Source organism: Musca domestica, unplaced genomic scaffold (assembly GCF_030504385.1).
Source record: "Musca domestica strain aabys unplaced genomic scaffold, Musca_domestica.polishedcontigs.V.1.1 2, whole genome shotgun sequence".
NCBI classification, from domain to species: domain Eukaryota; kingdom Metazoa; phylum Arthropoda; class Insecta; order Diptera; family Muscidae; genus Musca; species Musca domestica.
Genome location: NW_026712249.1, coordinates 2,102,873 through 2,124,277, shown reverse-complemented (window position 1 = coordinate 2,124,277; position 21,405 = coordinate 2,102,873). Strand labels below are relative to the sequence as shown.

The window sequence follows — 21,405 nt, the reverse complement described above, 5'->3', positions numbered from 1 at the left end:
TACTTGCGTGACAGATGCAGGACACCACAGACGTAAAAAGACAAAATGTGCCCATTCAGCAGCTATGAAGTCCAAGCGATCAGGAATATCCCAATTGTGAGTCCAGTTGTGTTCCAAAGGTTAGAATACCTGTCTGCAAATTGCATAAGGAAAATAAAGGGCCAAAAGTGGGGAATGGGATGGGATAATATCAATTAGTCAACATCCATTATCAAATATAAAAAACAATAATATTCGCTGTCAATGTCAGCAAAAACTGTGACAAATAGAGATGGCATTGAGTCGATAACACAACTTACAAAGCGAGAACAACATTATTTACCGATCATGGTAGAATTACAAGGTAACCCTTTCAGGCCAGCTGGTATCAATTTGATATGTCAAAAAATTGTTGTAATTTGAATTCGCCTTGATGTACACATAAGAAAATTGTTGCATGATTTCAAACTTTAACAATGCTATTGATAGAAAATCGAGATTTTACGTTTTTATAGAGTATGAGGGAAAAAGTGTATATTCAACATATGGTAGGCATAGGTAATATGGAGATCTAAAATTCGTGGATATTTGAAATGTGTGAAACAGGGAATCAATTTCATATAGGAAATAAACCGATACATGGAATTTCATCATCTTATTTGTACGGATTTTCAACTATGTTATACACTATAGGGCTTCAACAGTGAAAGGTGAATGATTCCAAAGCATATTGGATTGGTTTGGGGAACAAAATATTGACAATTTCGAATGTATTAAAGTTATCTATGCTTAAAAGACTTCCTGTCTGCTATACATTTCATAGCTGAGCAAATAATATGCCTGGACTCACAGTAGACTCAGCCCCCTGTATCTTCTGCAATCTTTGATCCAAATCTTAAGTAAGCCTAAGGAGTAAATATACCCTAAAGTACCTTTTAGGTAGCATGTCACTACAGCGAGAAAGCTGACGATGTAGCAAAAGAAAAAAGGGTACACCCCAGAACCACCACAAAACCTAATTTTAAAGCATCAAAAATAATTTTCCGGATATTTTCTTGTAAAGAACATTATCGCTGTTGAATATGAAATCAACGTTGCCAACGTTACCAAGACTGCATGCTGTGTAAGGATGATGAAGAGATAACAACGATTGACATCTATTATCGCAAATGTCCTTCGTTGGCGCGCTGGAGACTACAATCACTCCATTTCCAGTCTCTGTGATTTTCAAAAATGTTGTATTGAGCGTGCTATAATCAAACCAAGATGCAGCGGCTTCAGCATTACTTTCAATCAATGTTGGAAGTTTTGAATATTTGCTTTTGTAATAGAAAAAACAACAATTTTGAAAATATTTAATTCAATATTTTGATTGGAAAAATAATTTGCCCCAAATTTTGTACTTCAAATCAATTCGCCCTGACTACAACTTTGACATATCAAGTTTCCAAAAAAAGTTGCTTTGTTGTAATTTTCGCCTATGTTGCTACCTGGTATTTCTACCATGTTACCGATAGAATATTTTATTCATCAATATTAAAGCATGTTTCCATTGGTTTTCGAGCAACTTTGTTCGTTTCATAGTAGAAGAATACGGGTAGTCGCTTCGACACAGCTGCTGGGACAATGAACTGTCAAACCGATTTTGGAATTAAAAATGTTGAATGAAAAATTATTAAAATGTATAAAAATTGTGAAATCCTCCGATTTGCATCGTATAAGAAAATATATATAAATCTACTTATTTTTGACAAAACAATTTTAAAATTTTGACATATCAGTGTTCGCAAGCGTTGATGCATCTACCTATATTCTTCTACCATGGTTCGTTTTCAGAATTATGATATGTTCTCATTGCACTTTCAATTAAGTTGTTCGATCTACGGCACGCTTCGTAATTCATAGTAACATAATTCCTTTTTTCAAAAATTTCGTTTGTTGATTTTAATGGAAATTTATACAGAAATACATGAAATTCTCACTAACATGAATAGAATAAATTATTGTTTTTCTCCCAAAAATTTATTATATCACTAATTTTGCAGTTTTCATTTATGTTTTCAACTTTTTGTGTAAATGTTGACATTTTGAACGTATTTCTATTTTTAAATTCCGCTGGAGAGACACTTGCCAAACATTTTTTCTGAAGATACAAACATTTTGAAAATATTGGCTCCTTTGTTTCCAGTTTTCTGCGAAAATTTCAATTCCTGGACAAAATGCCCACCTCGTTTGAATGTACGCACGCCATTCAACATTGTAGTTTTCATTCATAATTTCTTTCTATTTTGAATTTTTAAATGTCATAATTTATTTTTTCGATAAATATTCTCACTAGTTAGGGAAGGCACACACTTATGGTTTATTTCGCTACAAAAACTCTAGATTTTGTCGATGCATACGTTGAAATAAACATTTTGAAAACCCCCGAATTTGAATGTTTTCTGAACAATTGTTTTGTTATTGAAAAGAAAACACATACATAAACAAATAAAGATGACATATTAAGCCAAGAAAATAAAAAAATTGAAATCATATGGTATCATATCCCTACCTTGATATCATTGTACCATGCGTCTACCCATGGTACAATGAAGAGAAGGTAGGTCAACTTTGAAAAAATTGCAAGTATAGGGGTCTCCCTGTTTGGCTTGTAATGTCAGAATTACTATCAAAACAATAAAAAAGCAAGCAACTTGTTGCATTGATTTTGAATGAATAATTTAAAACCGCGAAAACTGAATGAATGGTCAAAATTTCTTTTCAATACCATGTTCTATATATCTCTTATGGTTTATTTCGCGACAAAAACTGTAGATTTTGTCGATGCATTCGTTGCAATAAGCATTTTGAAAACACCCGAATTTGAATATTTTCTGAACAATTTTTTATTATTGAAAAGAAGGCACACACATAAGCAAATGAAGTTGACATTGTAAGCCAGAAAAATAAAAAAATTTAAATCATATGGTAATTCTGCCCTATCTTGAATTCATTATACCATGCGTCTACCTATATTCTTCTACCATGGTACCATGCTTCTATTCGTCATTGAGCAAGCAGATGTTTTGTTAAGAAAAAATTGTATTTCTAGAACCCTTGGCCTGAATGTGTAGATCTTCTACAGCCCTTCAGACCGATTTTTTCGATCTTCTATAACCCTTTCAAAATCATTGCTTTTGCTTTGAATTTTATCTTTATCACAGATTTCCGCTTTGTTCTCTTATTTCTTGTTGGCTGTGCGTCGGTTTCAATTTGGATAAGCAGACAAAATTTGTAAAAACAAGCTATTTATCCGGGAAGCAAGGTACTTGTTGCATGCGAAACATTTCCTTGAGTAGGACATTTACAAATCACATCCTAATCCATTGCAGTGGTGTACATCCCAACAGTGTTTCAAAGTGTCTCATACATTTGACAATCTGTTTTGCAGGCTAGTCACATCTCCAATGAATGAAGCGTACTTTGACAACCTCAGTGACGTTGAATTACGTCAGGAACTGAAAAAGTATGGTATTCCCGTGGTGCCGATTGTTGAGACCACCAGGAATCTATTGATAAAAAAACTCAAATACCATGCCCTAAATAATGCCAACTCTTCAGCCAGCAAATCGAATAGACGTAGCCTGCAAGCAATGCCTTCAACCACAACAACATCAACAAGACGAAATGTTTCCCCTGGAAGGAGACGAACACACCATTCCTTTGCCCGTCCTGGTACGAACCATCTGGACCCCGCCACAAATATGTCGTACTCCAATGGTACTTCGTCGTCAGAGCACATGGAAGAAAAACATAACTATTTGTCGAATGAAGGCATGCCATACTTATACAGAGACTATGGAAGATCAATTGAAGAAAGGAAGAAGCCAGTGCAAACTAAATCATCTCCAAAAATATATGTACCACCACCAATACTGTCAAATGACGTCCAGCGTTCCACTAAACGATTTGAAACGCCAAATGTTCGAGATATAAAACGGACTCCACCCTATACGGGAAACAACGAATCTTCCGGGGTAGTCAGTCGATTGTTAAAGCTGCGGGATATATCCATAAGAGGAACACACAATACAAGTCCTTCTTACGTTGCAAAAAATCATTTTACATACTCAACTGATTCGGACTCTGATAGCGGCAGCCCAACACGGTTTTCAATGACAAAAAGGAAACAAAATAAATCTATTCGAGAAGTGATTTGGAGCAAACTATATATCAAGGGGAAATTAAAGCAATCATCGGTGCCATATGTCTTAATGTGTTGTTTGGGACTCTTCTTCGCCGTTTTATCGATTTTGTATATGACCAAGCCACCAGACATGCCTAGTACCATGCTGGAGAGAAGTACTTCGTTTGTGTTGTGCGACGAACAAGGAGGCATAGTCTCCATGCCAAGGCCATCTATTGATTGCATCAGTCACGAATTAATTGCACCCTCTCTGACATTGTGCAAGGAACTTATTCAGCTGCTTCAACAAAATACAGAGGTTCATTATTGTCAAAATCGTGATCAGAGCCCAGAGGTTACAGTTTCAGAATTTCTTAAATACCTATACAGGAAAAGATCTTCGGATGGCCATAAACTTTTGAAAAGTCTGAAGTCTGCACTCTACCTAATCGAGCAAAATCCCCAGTGGAAGATACAAATATTCAATTCTTCCGAAGACCCCGACACGATGGATATATATAGGGATGTACGATTCACTCTATTAAAACCTTATCTGCCACTGAAATGTATTCTAATGAATAAACTGCAGCGTTTCCTCTTCATAATTGGTACAACATTTCTAATTGCTTTAATATGTGTCGCTACGTTTGTTATCTGGCGTCTAGTACGACAAAGAAGTGAGAGAAAAATGCGGGCAATAGAAAATTTCTGCAAAGAAATTGTAAAGGAACTAATGCAGAGACGTGCTCTGAAAAACGACTCAGGGGAGGTTATTATTCATCACCTGCGCGATAAACTGATTCCCCTAAATAAGAAGAAATCATTATTGGGCGCCTGGAATGAGGCTATACACAAACTGGAATGCAACGATAGTCGCATACAGTTCGGTACAATTTTACACAATGGCGAAGAATTTCGTACAATGAAGTGGTGTGAATCTGCTTGTCCATCGCCCTCCTCCAGTTTTTTGTCTTCAACCACAACGTATGACAAACAAGACACTGGCAAGCCACAAAAGAAGCAATGGCAAAGCCCAGCCTTTGATAATGTCAACAAAATACTGGATCCTCCAACAAACTGCCTCAAAGTTCGTCACATGTTCGACGAAACAAGCCAGCCCGATCTGCAGTCTGTTATTGAATCGATCCTTGAGAAAGTGGGACCTCAGTGTCAGATCTACGATATTCAGTTGGATCGTCAAAACTGCTGTGTCTACATTCGCTGTGCCAGTGAGAAAGATGCTGGCATTGTACACAACGAAATCAATGGATGGTGGTTCGATAATCGACTGGTCTCAATCAAATTTTTGCGATTGCCGCGTTTCCTTGCACGCTTTCCCAATTCGACGAGTACAACACCGCTTACAATTCGAAATATCACAACATAAGCAATTTCGGTGAGGCAAATATCGAAGATCGCACATCTGCGTTGCAGAACTGAATCAAGAGTAAATGTCAGCATTTCTTTATACGGAACATACACATACTTATGCTTATGTCAATGTAGTAAATAGGATTCATTTTACAAAGAACGATGTTTGTAAGGTGATGTTCGTATGATTTAAGCTTTTACGATTAGAGAAAGAAAAGAAAACAAAAATTAATGTATTTAAAATAGGTCTGTTATTTTATATGTAATCGGATTTTTTAAAATAAAAAATGCTTAAATTATAAGAGTCACATTTTAATGGTTGCAGGAAGATATATTAAACAAGAAAGGTTATACAATGAAAGAAGTACTTATAAATTAGAAGGACATCGGTGATGCCGCTGTGGAAGATTCACATTCAAAAAAAGTTTAATATAAATAAAAAAAAACATTTTTAACAATATTTACAATATTTGGTATGTAACTTAAGGCAATAGTTAACATCAACTTATATTAAATAATAATGTGATTTTTGAGATAATTAAAATGACACTTGTTATCAAGCAATTATTTGGACGTCATCCAAATCTATCCGTTCATTTTTATCAATTCAAAAAATTTAAATTTCGAGGTATATCAGTCCTTTTTTATATCGTATTCTAGGACGCATTATACTTAGTCGCCATTCATTTGACTGCTAAGTAAGGCCACAATGTGTTGCTGATCGGCCCTTTCAGCATAATCTAATGCCGTTAGACCGAGCATATCGGTTTCCTTGATATTATCGGTATAATCCAAGAGATATTGGACAATTTCTTCGTAGCCATGTTGAGCAGCCACATGAAGAGCGGTCCGACCTGAGGGATCAGGTTGGGAGAGGTCCGCTCCAGCCAGCTGGTACGATTGAAGACGTAAAAGTGAACCCCTGGCAGCTGCTGCACACAATTGTTCACCCACAGCACGGGAAGAACCCGTCAAATGGGCTCCACATGTGATGAGCAAGTTTATAATTTCATGATTATCTGTGGTTACCGCCTCCAGCAGAGGCGTTCGCTCATGAATGTCCCTTATGTGGACCGAAACTCCATTCAGTAGTAAGTGATTGACTACTGGCAAATTACCTTTGTAGCATGCCAGATGTAGGCCAGTCCGACTATCTTGATTGACCCCAGACAAATCAGCACCGTAAGCCTTGAGATTGTTAAGCTGAAAATTAGGAATTAATGTAGTTAAAGCTCAAAAATAGTGATTTTTTCACTTGAACCTACTTTTTGAATATCACCTGCTGCAACAGCTGCGTTCACCATGGCTGGAAAGAGGGTAGCACCAAGTTGACTTAATTCCTCGGGAGAAGAAAGATGCAAAGATCTAGCGACTGCATCCACCAAATCATATTCCTCCATTTTCGGACCAGCATTAGATGTTAATTCACCCCTCAGATTGGATTGCATCATCTAGAACGTAGCAGATACATTGTATGGGAATTATCAATTAAAATCTTAAATCTACCTACTTGTTTCTTAACATCATAGGACCATTCACTTTTCCCTAAAACGTAGGATAATTTTGTCAAAGCTGCCTCTGGGGTCATATCAAATCCAGGTATAACGCCAATGTCAAATAGAACTTTGCCCGTTTGATAAATTTCAGCCACTGAACCCGTTGGACATTGAGTACAATTTATAATGATTACACCACGATTACATGCGACCCTTAGCTCGTCTAATAGGTCTTTGCGATTTGCTGGCACATTGCCCGAACCAAAAGACTGTAATACAACCCCCTTCATGGGAGGAGCTAAAAATGCACGAAATGTCGATGTAGAGATACTGGGAAATATTCGAAGAATGCCGACATTTTCATCCAATTGTAAATGGACATTGAAACGGGACACTTTGCACGGTCTAAATATAAGACGATAGTCAATGTCTACATTTATGCCGATGCGTGCAAGGGGTGGTACATTCGGCGAGTCAAAGGCATCCAACGAATTTGAACTCACTTTGACGGTGCGATTTCCCCGCATAAGTTTATTGCCAAAGAAGACACAGACCTCGGGAATCACATAATTTCCAGCAATTATTAGGGCTGAAGTGAAATTGTCCTTGCCGTCGGTGCGTGTCTCAAAAATCGGAATTTGAGATCCAGTTATTATCACAGTTTTGCCGAGATTCTCCAGCATAAAAGATAATGCCGATGCAGAGTAGGAGAGAGTGTCAGTGCCATGTAGAACAACAAAGCCATCGAAGAATTCATATGATTGCTGCGGTCAATATGAAACATTTATTTGAAAGTTACTTATTTTTTTCGGCAATGGTAACATACCTGTATATCCTTAGCTATTCTAGCCCAGTCGTTCATTGTCATGTTACTAGAGTCCAGAAGTGGATTATACTCCGTTATTTGATAAATAACTCGATTACTTTCGCCCTGGACGTATGGCAGCACCAACGGGGCCATAGATGCCGATGGGCCAAAGCGTTTCTGTGCGTATTCTTCGTCATGCATATTGGGATACTTGCGGATTCGTTTCACCAATGCATTCGGTATAGGAGCCAAAACTGAAATAAAGCAAATTTACCGATTTAATTCAACTTTGAAATTATTTCTGGAATTTAAACATTTACCATTTCTTTCATTTCTGACCATGCCAATTGTACCGCCCGTATATATGACTCTGACTCTGGTTTCCTTTGTTTCTGTGGGCATGAGCTTGCCATAACTAGTATGCGGACAAAATGTGAGTGTGTCATTAAGATTGTATCGACAACAACAGGCTTACCTGGTGTTCCGCTTTAGAGAAGAGCTTTTAGTGGGCGATGATGGTATACACGTGTCCAGCGAGGATAATGATTTCAATGTCGTTTTCATGGTCAAACCACAGTCGGTCTCATCAGAGAAGTGTATACCATTCCCATTTGAAGGTTCATTGTGACCAGTGTCATTTTGATTGGACATCTGAAAAGAATTCAACAATTATACCTCTGAATATTCTTATCTCTTCTAAACATTTGCACATTTTCGTTTATAGAATGTTGATTTTACGTTATTCTCTATTATAAAACCATGCAAAAGATACGAGTGTAAGAAATTCTCTTTATCTTTTTTAGCAGAAATTTAAAGACAACAGTTTAATGCTTATCAGTCATTCTTTACACCATCTTGGAAAAGTGGCCGTTCTAAGATGACATTATAATACATTAATGTTCTTCCTTTGAAGAAATTTCAATAGATCTTTGTTTGATCTTAATTATTTTGTGAACATCCTTCCCTTTCTCTTAATATATTAGAGCCAAACATGGTTTTCCTTTCTCAAAAATAAAATGGAATAAAATAAACACAAATAAAACAAACCATGGATAAGGAAACAACGTCTTATTTTAGAATCAAATATACGTAAATAAAGATTTTGATTACATTAGGCCAATGGTGTCTTTAACTCAAATCTTCTTTGTTAATAGCATTTTTTATTCACAAATAATTTATTAGAGATTAAAGAGCGGTCCGTGACACGTTAAATTATTTTTTTTTAAATTTTTATTTATTTTGTTAAACGATAATAGTAATTATTGTTTACTTTATTTCTGATAAAAAGCTTTAATTTTTATCGTATCTAATGCACTTACCTAAAAGTTTTAACTATACTTTCAAAAAACACTTGGAACTTTTTATTCTATTTTCGTAATTGTTTTTATTTATATAATTCTTCAATACTTATATTAGTCGAATTTTTCTGTACATATTTATTTCGTTATCCAAAACATGTTTTCCCTCTTAGTATTGTTAGGGGTTGTACACAAATGTGTGAATAAACAATGCATATTTGTTCGGTTTAAAAGTGATACAAAAATAATTTAAAGCGTTAATTATATTTCTAATAGTATTTGTGGCTAAAATTTATAATAGTCAATAAATTGCTTCGCGAGTTGCTGTGTAATTGTATTGTTGTTCTTATAAAAAGGTCGGTAAATATTTTGTACGCATCCGTTAGTGCATAAATATAAATCATGTGAGGAAAGAATGCCTGAGTTTATGAAACACTTAACATAACTGGTGCAAATATATTGTTATATAATTATTTGGTTACAAAACCCAGTTAGCAGGCTTCATTACAATCCTCAACGTTTGCCACGAATTTGTTGTTGTTTGTAAATAAAATAGATATTTAACTATATTATAAATTTTAACTACTGCTTCTTAACTCACTTCCACAGTCATACAAAAGAAGAATAATTATACAAAAAAAAAAATATTTTCCCAAGGATAAGACTTTTTCGTAAAAGAAAAGAAATTTCTCTCATATTTATTAACCTTAACTACTTTTTTGAGTATTTGTATAACTATCTAGTCACTAAACAAAGGTACAAATAATTTGGGATAACTTATACAGGGTGAGATAAAAAAAACTGCAACAAAAGTCAAACGCCATAATTTTTACATTTTTTTTTAAATAAAAAATAGCATCAAATTTTAGAATAAGTTTAGATTTGTTCGAATGGTCGATTTTGGCTCGAATTATTGCCTTCAAATGGCCAATGAAATCGTCACAAGCTACCCGAATGTGGCTCTGCAATATTTGCGCGATAATATTCGGCATTTATTCCTTGCCACGGTCGATTAATACGAGCGGAGAGCGACCATCGGCTGTTATGGCAGCCTACACCATCACCATGGCCGACGCTTGAGTTCTGGTGGCCAACCGAATATGCACATTTTCAGCTGACCTTTTGGCAAGTAAACGCGATCATTTTGTTTGTTTACAACGAATTCTGGACAAAGAATGTTTTCTCATCGGAGAAAACGAAATTCGGTAGCTCTTTTGAGACTATTTTCTTTCTGTTGCGGTGTAAGTTCTTGCACTTTTTGGAATTTCAATGGCTTTACCCCGAGCTCATTTTTCAATATATGCCGAATGGAATATTGCGATATGTTCAGCTTACGAGCCATTTTTCGGCCACTCCGAAGCGGGTTTCGATCAAGTCGCTTCTTTACATTTCGAACCATTTCTGCTGATGTTGCTGTTTTCTTCCGTCCACTTCCATGACGTCGGGCTACATTACCAGTATCACGGTAACGAGCGATGGTACGAGACACAAAAGATTTGTTCACATTTAAATGCTGGAGTGCTCTAACGATAGCCATTGGTGGTTTTCCAACCAAATATAAAGAAATTACACTATCACGCATGAATTCCATCACGAATAATTTTCTTCTGGAAAATTCTCACCAAAATGCTTTTGTACGCTTGTAAACAATATAATGAGCTGTCACTGGAATAATTTTAATGTCATGTTTACGTTAGAACTTTTTGTAGGGTTAACCTTCTTTGAGAGCATTTATTTGAAGTAAAAGTAATGGATATGACAATTTAAATCCAAATCCAGTGGGTTAACCCTCATATATATATAAACGTACTATAACATCTGGTTTATAAGTCCGCCAAAACTAGTAGTGGAATATTTTTCGAATACATAGTTGAAAAAAACTAAAGATTCTAATGTTAATATTACGAACCAAATGATAAAATTAATATGCCCTCCATAGTAAAAGTATTACTAAAATAACTTTTTAATGAATCATAAAACAATTAGCTTTTAATTAGTGTTGTTATTTGATTATTATCTTTTTACTTTTCAAATAAAATTTATACCCTCAATGCATTCTATAAAAAGTTGATTAGTTATCTAGGAATAACCTCACAATTTCATTCTAAGTTATACACTGGTGGCCAAAACTAAAGCAACTTAAATCGCAAAGACAATAAATGTCCTGTAACTTTTACAAAAATAAAAAAATCATAATTATTTTTCCAGTTTTAAATGAGGGGTTTAATTCACTTTTAAGAAACTAAAAATAAAAATACAAAAATAATTTTGAACGAAAAATAATATGTGGAAAACTAAAATGACCCAATTTTTGCTTGGTCAAAACTAAAGCAACTTTTGATTTTTTATTTTAAAATAATTAAATTTTGGCTAGTAGTCGATAGCATAACCATTATTTTTGATAGCAGCTTCAAACCTACGAGGCATTGAATCTATAACACACTCAATTTGATCCTTGGGTGTGCCTTCCCAGGCACCCCGAATTCTTTAGAAAATGTTGTGCTTATTTATTTCCGAATCTCTCTTGATCTTCCTATCTACGATACTCCCAAGGTTTTCTAAGGAGTTTAGGTCAGGTGATTGTGCCGGCCATAACGAAACATGAATTTTTGACTCCCGCAACCAATATTTGGCAAGTATTGATACAAGTTTGGGATCATTGTCATGCTGAAACACCCAAATCAGCCGAATATTTTACTCAGCGTAAGGGAACAACGTGATGTCCAACACATCTTTGTAAACAAACCGACCCACAACTTCCTTTATTTTATGGATAGACCCAAGTCCATAGAAAGAAAGACAGCGCCACGCCATTTTTGACCCTCCCTCATGCTTCACTGTACCTTTGCAACACTGCGGCTTGAGTCCTTCATTTTTTGGCCTTCTCACCGTAAAATTTTTCACGTCTGAGCCTTTAATATTAAACGTAGACTCATCCCAGAAATAATGTTTTTTCCATTGAGCTTGATTCCACTTAATATTATCGTTTCCGAAAGCCTTTTGGATTTTTTCAGATATAAATGGGTTTTTGATGTCATACGGGCATGCAGACCAGCTGCCACTACTGGTCTACGCACTGATCTCGAGCTTATATCCAATGATTGCTCTCTCACCAATCCAGTTGAACTCTTTAATAGTTGTTTTTTATTTCTCTCACAATTTTTGGATCAGTACGGGCTGAAGTTTTTCACGGTCTTCATCCGTTATAGACTGTTACTACTGATCCAGTTTCAAAAAACTCACTTAGTATACAGAAATAATTATGAAATCACATAAATATTTATGAAATATTTCTCGGAAATCATTTTCTGTGATATGTTGTTTTGATAGTCACTGATAAATACCTGTTTTATTCAGGTACTGTATTTGCTTTAAGCCATTTTTTAAAATTTTTTTGGGCAGTACTTAAAAAACAAAAGAAAAATACATACTGTTGTAAAAAACTTCTAAAAAGGATTTATGACAAGCAAAATTGTCGAAGAAAGCAAAAAGCGATAAATATCACAGTAAAAACAACTGAAATTGCAGCGGTTATATGAATATACAACAGAGTTGCTTTTGTTTTGTCCAAGCCAAAATCGGGTTAATTGACTTTACCAAACATTATTTTTTATATAAAAATGAATTTTTATTTTTTGTTTTAGGTTTTTAAAAAGTGAATAAAGTACCTAATTTAAAACAAGAAAAACATTCTCATTTTCTTAATTTTTAAAAAAGTTACAAGGCATTCATTCTCTTTGTAATTTCAGTTGCTTTAGTTTTGGCCACCAGTGTACATGGGTATTTTTGGTATTTTTTTTAACGTATATTCAACGTGAATTCGGTTCGTATAACTATACAAACGTTTATTTATATATAACGTAATCACTATCAAACTACCTTTGCATAATGAATCAGAGTTTAGACGAATTTTTAAGGGTTATTATTTTTCGGTTGCAATTGATAATGAATTGTATTTATGCCCGCCATTGTGGAATTCTATTAATACAATGAGGCTATATCGGACCGATTATACTAGATAGTAAATAAATGGGTTTAGGTATATTAATACAAAATCTTAAACCAATGCAAGCCAAACGAATGTCAAAGAGCGCAAGACAAATAAAATGCGAAACGCTTTTTCTTAGCAGACAGAAGTAAAAAACATAACTTATGGGTTATTTATGATGAAATGTATTAAAAAATATTTTAAAAATCTAATAAAAGGCGTACGTGGTGCGTGCACTTTTTTGTTTTGCCAAATTTATACTGTATAGTCCTAACCATTGCGCAATTAAATTTGCTTGCAAATAGGGGACCAAAAGTTATTTTAAAATCTTAAAATATTTATAGTCTGTTTTTTACAAAATTCTTTTTAACGAAAATCTTGCGTTTGTCAGGAACGCTAAAAAAGTAAGATAATCCCATTAGTGGACGAAGAGAAAATACAACCCAAATACAAAATAACATTTTTGAAAACTTTTGCAGCTTTGTAGAGATTGGAACAGATATAGCTCATCCTTTTGCATTTTATGCGTTTCAGAAATTTCCAAACATTGGGGACACATTTTAAAGTCATGAGGGCTAAGATTAATCAGACATGAGCGCTAAGATTAATCTGGAAATAATTTCGGAAAAATCGAAGAGTTTTTACTGAATTAGAGTTTTTTAAAGATTGTACCATAGATATGGGGTTTGAAATATATATATGTATGCATGGTACACATAAAAAACAAATTCATTGTTTGGGGGTGACACGCTCACCCACAGACTTTAAAACAATAATTTGTCTAGGATTTCACTCACCCACAGACTTTAAAACAATAATTTGTCTAGGATTTCGACTTTTTCAAAATACTTTGCATAAGAAAAAATGCAACGTATTTTCTATTTTGCATTCATTTTGTTTTGTAACTGACCACATTTTTTCAAATGATAACCTTAAACCTGTCTGTCAGAATCCATACAAACAATAATGACCCTTCAACGTGTTCGTGGAAAATTCTAAAAAAGTATATATCTCATTTTCCCCGTAGGAATAGTACGGAAATCGAAAAGCAAATTACATCAGCCCAAATTTGGTGTTTTACTTACTTTGCAGTTTATAAAAAATAGCCGATGTTCTCCAAAAAAATGTCGGAGGTAATGTTGCTAATTGTTATTTGGACAAATTTCACCACGGCATAAACAAATGACTAAGGCGTTACGTGAGTACGTTTGCAGACGACGTCCCTTCCTGCTTCTTACTTTCAAAGAAGTTCAAATTCGATAAGTAAAGCACATGGATATGAATTTTATCTAATATTCCACAATTAACACGTCACGGTAATTCACGGCAAGTGAATTTAAGTTTTGATTCCGCCAACAACAATACACCAATGTGTATCTATATAATCTTCACAAACCACAAATTGCGCACCGATAGACACTTAAAATTTTGTCAGCTGCTTTTCTATTGATTTTCTTCTAATTTTGCCACACTGACAATTATTTGTTTTATATTTGCACTTCACCAAAAAAGAGCTATGTTTAGAATATCAAATATCGATCTAACTCCGCTCCTCCAAAAGTACACCCCGACCCAATGAATTTTGAAATACAACTAAATTTTTTTTCTATCAAAACAAAAACATATGCTGATTTCGCCCATTCTGTCAAAATAAATTTGTTTATATTTGGAATTCGCCGTAAAAAATTATAAGCTGTCATCATATAACAGGTCTGTCGGTTTACTTTTCCTGCAGGAATTGTCAAGCAGTTTCTTTCTGAGTGTAAGATAGCTTCATTCTCTTTTGCAAGAAACTGTAAAAAGTAAACAGACGGAATGCCTGCATAAACTTGCAAGCTATCAGCTGATTTGTCAAAAATCGAAGCATTTTTGTCAGCCATAAAAAAATGAAGCACCGCCCTTTACACGACATAATTAATTGGCCTTGGCATGATCCAAGTATAAAGTCCTCCTTCCAGCTCTACTGATTACTAAACGATGTGTCAATTAAATTTGAATTCGCTGCAACCACAACAAACTACACAAATCAAAGATGGAAACCATTTTTCTGTTCACTAAAATTTGACAAGGTAAATTACAGTGAATGCGGAGATGGATCATATTATTTGAAATGACATTACCTTGTTAATTTTACCATGGTATTGAAGAATTTTTACTTCATGGTAGGATTAAGAAGGTAAAGTCATTTCAAATAAACATATCCATATCTGCATTTTCTGTAATTTACCTTGTCAAATTTTAGTGAACAGAAAAAAGGTTTCCATCACTGATTTGTGTATATACAATGGATTTATAAATATACATTTTTACAATGAGAAGTTGTCAAATGATCAATTTTGAACAAAAAAATATAAACTCAATACTTTAAGGAATCGATAGCGGACAAAGAAACATCTCTTTCAAATCCAAACCGAAATACAAATTCTGTAAAACACAATTGTGGATATGTACTGTCGCAACAAAAAACAAGTCTGGTTTAAGGTGTGGGCACATGAGCAGCTTAGCATCAAGGCTAGGCATACTAATGCCAAATTATAGGTAAAAAGGTCACAAAGTATGCCATGGAATAAACAATTTCTCAGTAAACTTTACAAGTAATTTTTGCTAGAAAAGTAATCGTACATACCTATTATTAAATTTAAAATGTCAAATAATATTAAATATAATTAGTTGTTTTCCAGAACCTGCAAATTAGTACTAATTAGCACTAATTCTGCTACAACGCGTTCCCGTACTCCAAAAACTAGCAAAACTTGCAGCTCTCTCGAGAAAAAAATGGCGCTGAGTGGTGCACATTTCTGCTTGTTTTAGCTACATGAATTTGGCCGAGCAGAAATGTGCATATTGTAAATTTGACATTTAATTGGCAGGGCTAACAAGGTTGAAAAATGTATTCATACATTTCAATAAAGAAAATGATCAACTTGAAAACTAAAGGAAAAACTAATATTTGTCGTGCAAAAAACAAAAACAGAAAATATAGAGCAACTGATGTATTCACTTTTGGATGATTCCAGCAGTGAAGAGGACTGGCTGAATGAGGAATTAGATTATTAATTATGATTATAAATTTTAACTTATCGTCTTCAATACTCATTTTTAAATGTTGGCGCTCTTTTCAGTAAGGTTTCACCAGTCCGATTTCGAACTGTTCTCTCTTCTGCTAGTTTTACTTCTAAAAAAGTACTGGAACACAACTATTGTAAGCAGCTGGTAGCTCTACCTTACCTTTTTATATTAAGTTAAGTACCACGATCTTAGCGATCTTAAGTACTTCTATATTAAAACAAAACAAGAGAACATTAAAAAAAAAATAAAAAGCAGTGAGTTCAGTCGGTTCGAACTTTGAGTACCCTCCACTATTTGTAACGAATTTAAAATTTTTCAAAAAATAAAATAAAAATACCGAATATTGTCGCTATATTGGAGTGTATACGACGTGGACCTACATAGGAAACTTTTGTCATAAACCATTACAATATTCAAATGCGAAACTTGAATAAAAAAAATTGGTGAATAATGTAACTAAAATCATCAAAATATCGTATATAGGGAGCTACCGTTATATCGGAGCTATACGAAGACGTGGACCTGCATAGACAATTTTCTGTCACATACTGTAGCATCCATTACGAACATCAATACCAAATATGAAACAATTCCGGTGAATAATGTCGCTGAAATCATAAAAATACAGAATATAGGAGGTACCGTCATATGGGGGTTATATGAAAACCTGAATGGCCCATTTACGAATTCAACCTGCCTACAGGCAAAATAAACATGCGTGCAAACTTTTAGCCGTCTATTTCAATTCGTTCGAAAGATAGCGTGATTTCAACAGACAGACGGACATCGCTAAATCAACTTAGAATTTTACGCTGATCCAGAGTATGTATACTTTGTTGGGTCTGACATGAGTATTTCGAGGAGTTCCAAATGGAATGACAAAGTTAATATACCCTCCATAGTATGGTGGAGGGTATAATAGGTTAGAAAAATTTATGTTTCCACACGAAGTTGGATTTTACAAATCTATTAACGTATTTCAATATCTGACAGCTGAAATATATACTTTTCTCTGTCCGGATGAACAATATTTCGAATAAAAAAAGCCAATGGGCGAAGTCTTTTTCTCTGAAATTGATATTTAATTACAACAAAACCATTCTATTCCATTCTGTATTTTAATGTAGTCCTGTTCTTGAACACTAGGTCAAAAAAGCTTTGGCCTATATCATTACAATATTATGCAATCAAACACAATTACTCCGTAGCAGAGGTATATTTCCACTGAATTATATTTAACTACATTACTTACGATGTTTTCTACCTTCATCATAATCTGAACGGAATAAATGAGCTCTAAACAAATAATTCGCTAAATAACAAGATGTTTTAATTTCAATTTTATTTCAGCTTAAAACTGATACATAATCCATTCTCTTCTTAAGACAGAATTATTGAAGTTGTTTTCCAAACTATGATCTGATTAAAATTTACTTTTGGTTGTTTTGTTTCTTATTGCGTTTTTAAAGAATGTGTTTTCATTTTTTTGCTTCATTTTATAAATCGGCCCTTGCCAACAACGCCAATAAATAAGCTTAAAATTATTAAATACAATTTCATTTTCTTTTGCATAATTGAATAGAGTTTAGTAAATATTCGCATTTTATGTATGTTTGCCGGGCTTTTAGTTAATATCATATCAAGAAAATATATGTTTTTTGTTTTTCTAATAAATTGTTGATCAGTTATATGGAGTTATTTGCTTGTTCTTTTTTAATCTTTTGTAAATACGCATATTTTAGAAATATAGTTCGTTTTTTATTTGTTTATTTCTTTTTTGTTTTCAAAAAATCACATCAAAATTACGTTTTGTTTTTACCATTTATTGTGTAGTTATTAGTTTCTCTTCTTAAAAATTGATCTCTTGTGTGATGATTTTTTCTTGGTGGCTTCCAAAAATATTGTATTTTTATATAAACTATTTGTTCTCTTCGAAATAAGTTTTTATGAGTTGTACTATTTTTACCATGTTTAATTCAGGTAATGGTGGGACAAGACTGTGTACGTTGTTATTTAATAGTACAGGTAGGTATTTATGATTAGGGGACTTACTTATTTGTGTTGTGTACGTGGAATATTTGCAAAGTTATATCTAAATATTCAGATAAATGTTAAAGGAAACATTCCCCTTTCATGATATACAAGTTTTCTCTAAGATCAAATTGAGGATCTGATTGAATTCAACTATCGATTAAGAATAAAACTTTTTATGTACCGTATAAGGTTTTTGAAAAAGAGGATGAGTTCCAATGAATAAAGCGTAAGATTATTTTAATTCTGATTTTCATTATTGTTACATATAAAACGTTTCAAAGATTTGATAACTTTCACAGGTAAATTGAACATAGTCTATATATTTCAAAAGTTTTAGATCTTACTAATCGCACAGAGTCATACTCAAAATATTTTTTGTATACGTCCAATTTTAATAATTATGACAAAAAACTTAAGTAAAGTAGAAACTTTTAAATTTGAAAACATTCAAATAGAGGATAGTCTCAAATGTAAACATTTTTCATAAATATTAGACCTTATTAAAGCAGAGAGTCATACTCAAATTTTTTTAAAGTTTATATCTAATTTTTAAATTATCACAAAAATCTTAAGTAACGTAAATAAAAAACACAATCGGCAGTTAAAGCAAAAATTTGGGTTACGTTTTAAATTGTTTTAATTTGAGTAGTGTGGTACTTTCAAAACATCAAGACATCTATGTAGTCAAAATTGGACAATCAATACGAAGGTATTAAATATTTTTTTTTTTTTTCGATTTAATCAGTTTAGATAAGAGATGAAATCAATGTCAATTAATTTTCAATGCATATTTGTTTCAATCGGATAATAGTTTTATATATTATGCAATTCGAAATGTTTATATTTTCATGACTTGGAGACTGAAACGAAAACACAGTCAATATTCAATTTTATATTCATTTTTTTGAAATGTTTTACGAATCAGTTTAAGTAAAACGAACTATGAAACGTTTGTTCAACTCCCAGAAGCAGACATTTGAGACAAAAAAAAAAAAAACATTTTCTGGCAAAGATATATATTGAAATCTTTGCAAATATACATAGTACACAATGAATTTTACTACTGGCCAAAGTTAACTTTAATTTACAATTACAATAATATTGATATTCAGTAACAACAATTTAATATTTTACAGGCAAGGATAGCATTACAATCTATGTATGTATGTCTACATGTAAAATAGGATGCGTATATAATTATAATTATATGTATGGTAGTATGTCTGAGTTTCAATGAATAGGTGACTAAATCTAAAACATTCCCACTCAACCGAGAGTATCCAATGAATTCCTAAGTTTTTTTTCTGTTTATGGTTGTTGATTGATAAATAAATAACAATAGCTATTCGTGTTTTGTTATGTATAATTATAAATATATGCATGTATGTAATTAATAAAATATCAGGGAACAGGAAATAATAATACTACCGTACATCAATATCGTTTCCGTCCGAAATGTACCGTTATGCACTTAGTTTATAGTGGTAATAGTGTGTTGTTATGTTGCCGCAGCCAGATTAAATCCTTGCAGATGTTTTTACATATATATCCACTAAATACTTTGAGGGGATGGATTGTGAACGAGCATGTAATGTTTCCATTGAAGTTTGAATTCTTTTGCAATATTAGGCTCCAGTTGTGTCATATTTTGAATGCCTTTACCATAAGTTTAGTGTTTTAGTGTATATTTATCTATATGTGATTATTTATGATATATGTATTTATGTATGTTTGTTATTCTTGGAGGATTTTATGTAGTTTGTAATACCATCATACAACAGGAGGATACAGTCTTTCTAGCCAGGTACCTGTAGGGTAAAACAAATTCCAATTAAAACTCTGCTTAAATATCCTATCCTAGTTTATGGCAAATAATAATGAAGAGCACAACAGTTCAATATTTTTTGTAAGTAATATTTTCATGTTTAAGACAAAATATCATTTGTTTTATTAAGAATTTATTGTACAACATTATAAATAAAATCAACCGGCAATTGGTTTTGTACAAAATGTACAGACATCAGAAGGACTCTTTTTAATCTTGATGTCTCTCACATGAGATTAGTAAAATATTGAATGAATGAAAAACAGTTAACAACTTTTGATAATAAACAGCACATCTTGGTACTTACTGCGTGACTTATATTAGACGTCTTTTGGTTTGTTTGTTTAGTTTTAAATCTAATTTTGAGTAATGATTGATTATATTAATTGTTTGAACGCACTGACGCACTTCTAAATCCTCAGCTATGTGTTTGCTTAAGCACTTTTATGTGGTTATGCTGCTGGTAGTAGGTGGTAGGTAGAGGTTAGATTAAACGTTTCTGTTTGCTCTGGCAAATTACTTCTGTCTATTGATTGTAGGAGGTATAATAAGATATACATTTAGGTTTATTGCATATGTGTACGTATGTTGTAATCAATATGAAGACGGACCTCACTATACAGCATCTACATATGTTGTCCGCGTTGTATTGTTTACAGATTTCACATTTGATGAGGCGCTATCGAGGATGATGAGTGGGCTAACTGCTAATTGAATGGATTGGAGGCGCCACGGATAGCTTTTGGCAATTCGACACGCGCTGGGCGATGCTGCAGACTATGCCAGGAAGATTAATTTTGGTGACCAAAATAGGTCTTGCGTTTTAAATAGCCACTGCGTATTGGCGACGACAGACCGGTCTCGTTGCTGATTGGTAGGGTAACGTTTGGTTGGTTCATTGACGACGTCATTTGGTTCGTGGGGATGTTGGTGGGTTTGTGGTGAGAGTATAGATACAATACAAAGTAAATGATTATAAATTCTTGGAATATCAACTGTTTGGTAAGGTGAAATGCAAGGTTTTCTCTACAAGGTTGTAACACAACATTCATTAAATACTAATTCTTCATAATTGTTTGTTTGTTTTCTGTGATTGTTCGTTTGCTGTGTTCGCGATAAGGTGTGTCCAACAACGACAACGAAAACAACAACTTCAGAGTCCTTGTTCGTTCGTTACAGCACCATTAGTTGCAGATCTAAGCGTCCTGTTGCTCATGCAGCCTAATATAAACAAAAGAACGGATATGGGGATGGAGGGGGACGGCAGTGGTGTTAGGTTGGTGGTATTGGTGTTAGTACAAGGAATTTTGTTGCAACGAGTACATGGCAGGGGCGTTGGTGGTTGTGGTGGTGAGGAACAGTAGTCCAT

The 21,405-nt window shown here is 33.7% G+C and overlaps 3 protein-coding genes across 13 annotated transcripts in view; 1 reads left to right on the top strand and 2 right to left on the bottom strand.

Moving 5' to 3' along the window:
* The first annotated feature begins 3,136 nt into the window (after nucleotides 1–3,136).
* On the top strand, nucleotides 3,137–5,820 carry LOC101898660 (inner nuclear membrane protein Man1). 2 transcript variants are annotated; one of them, XM_005183018.4, is made up of 2 exons: nucleotides 3,137–3,286; nucleotides 3,413–5,820. In XM_005183018.4, exon 2 carries the CDS (start codon nucleotides 3,429–3,431, stop codon nucleotides 5,532–5,534), a length of 2,106 nt encoding a protein of 701 aa, XP_005183075.1. In that variant the 5' UTR covers nucleotides 3,137–3,286; nucleotides 3,413–3,428; the 3' UTR covers nucleotides 5,535–5,820. The 2 variants fall into 2 exon arrangements, with proteins under 2 accessions (XP_005183075.1, XP_011292333.1); XM_011294031.3 differs by having other exon boundaries at nucleotides 3,147–3,286; nucleotides 3,354–5,820.
* On the bottom strand, nucleotides 5,751–14,705 carry LOC101898491 (L-asparaginase). 2 transcript variants are annotated; one of them, XM_005183017.4, is made up of 7 exons: nucleotides 14,194–14,705; nucleotides 8,298–8,473; nucleotides 8,143–8,237; nucleotides 7,841–8,076; nucleotides 7,029–7,778; nucleotides 6,784–6,969; nucleotides 5,751–6,721 (listed from the first exon to the last, which is right to left on the bottom strand). In XM_005183017.4, exons 2-7 carry the CDS (start codon nucleotides 8,471–8,473, stop codon nucleotides 6,191–6,193), a joined length of 1,974 nt encoding a protein of 657 aa, XP_005183074.1. In that variant the 5' UTR covers nucleotides 14,194–14,705; the 3' UTR covers nucleotides 5,751–6,190. The 2 variants fall into 2 exon arrangements, with proteins under 2 accessions (XP_005183074.1, XP_058977608.1); XM_059121625.1 differs by lacking the exon at nucleotides 14,194–14,705 and adding an exon at nucleotides 9,142–9,160.
* A 2,780-nt stretch (nucleotides 14,706–17,485) lies between these two features.
* The window catches only part of LOC101897574 (protein retinal degeneration B), a 38,430-nt gene continuing 34,510 nt past the window's right edge, over nucleotides 17,486–21,405 (bottom strand). For 6 of the 9 annotated variants that reach the window (XR_225568.4, XR_225572.4, XR_891517.3 and 3 more), the window contains 2 exons: nucleotides 20,344–20,903; nucleotides 17,486–20,019 (listed from right to left, as the gene is read on the bottom strand). Coding sequence is in view for 1 of the 9 variants with exons in the window: in XM_020036574.2 (XP_019892133.1) it covers nucleotides 20,828–20,903 (76 nt within the window). In the remaining 8 variants the exon portion in view is untranslated. Of the gene's footprint in view, nucleotides 21,258–21,405 lie in introns of all 9 variants that reach the window. The other 3 variants (XR_225570.4, XR_891519.3, XM_020036574.2) reach the window with 3 other exon arrangements.

What these genes read in the sequence shown, in the direction of transcription:
- LOC101898491 (XM_005183017.4), bottom strand. Translation starts at nt 8,473, where the DNA reads ATGTCCAATCAAAATGACACTGGTCACAATGAACCTTCAAATGGGAAT. An exon ending in GGTCAGAAATGAAAGAAATG is followed by an intron (nt 8,077 to 8,142) that starts GTAAATGTTTAA and finishes GCTTTATTTCAG; the next exon opens with TTTTGGCTCCTATACCGAAT. An exon ending in CAGCAGGTGATATTCAAAAA is followed by an intron (nt 6,722 to 6,783) that starts GTAGGTTCAAGT and finishes CCTAATTTTCAG; the next exon opens with CTTAACAATCTCAAGGCTTA.
- LOC101898660 (XM_005183018.4), top strand. Translation starts at nt 3,429, where the DNA reads ATGAATGAAGCGTACTTTGACAACCTCAGTGACGTTGAATTACGTCAG.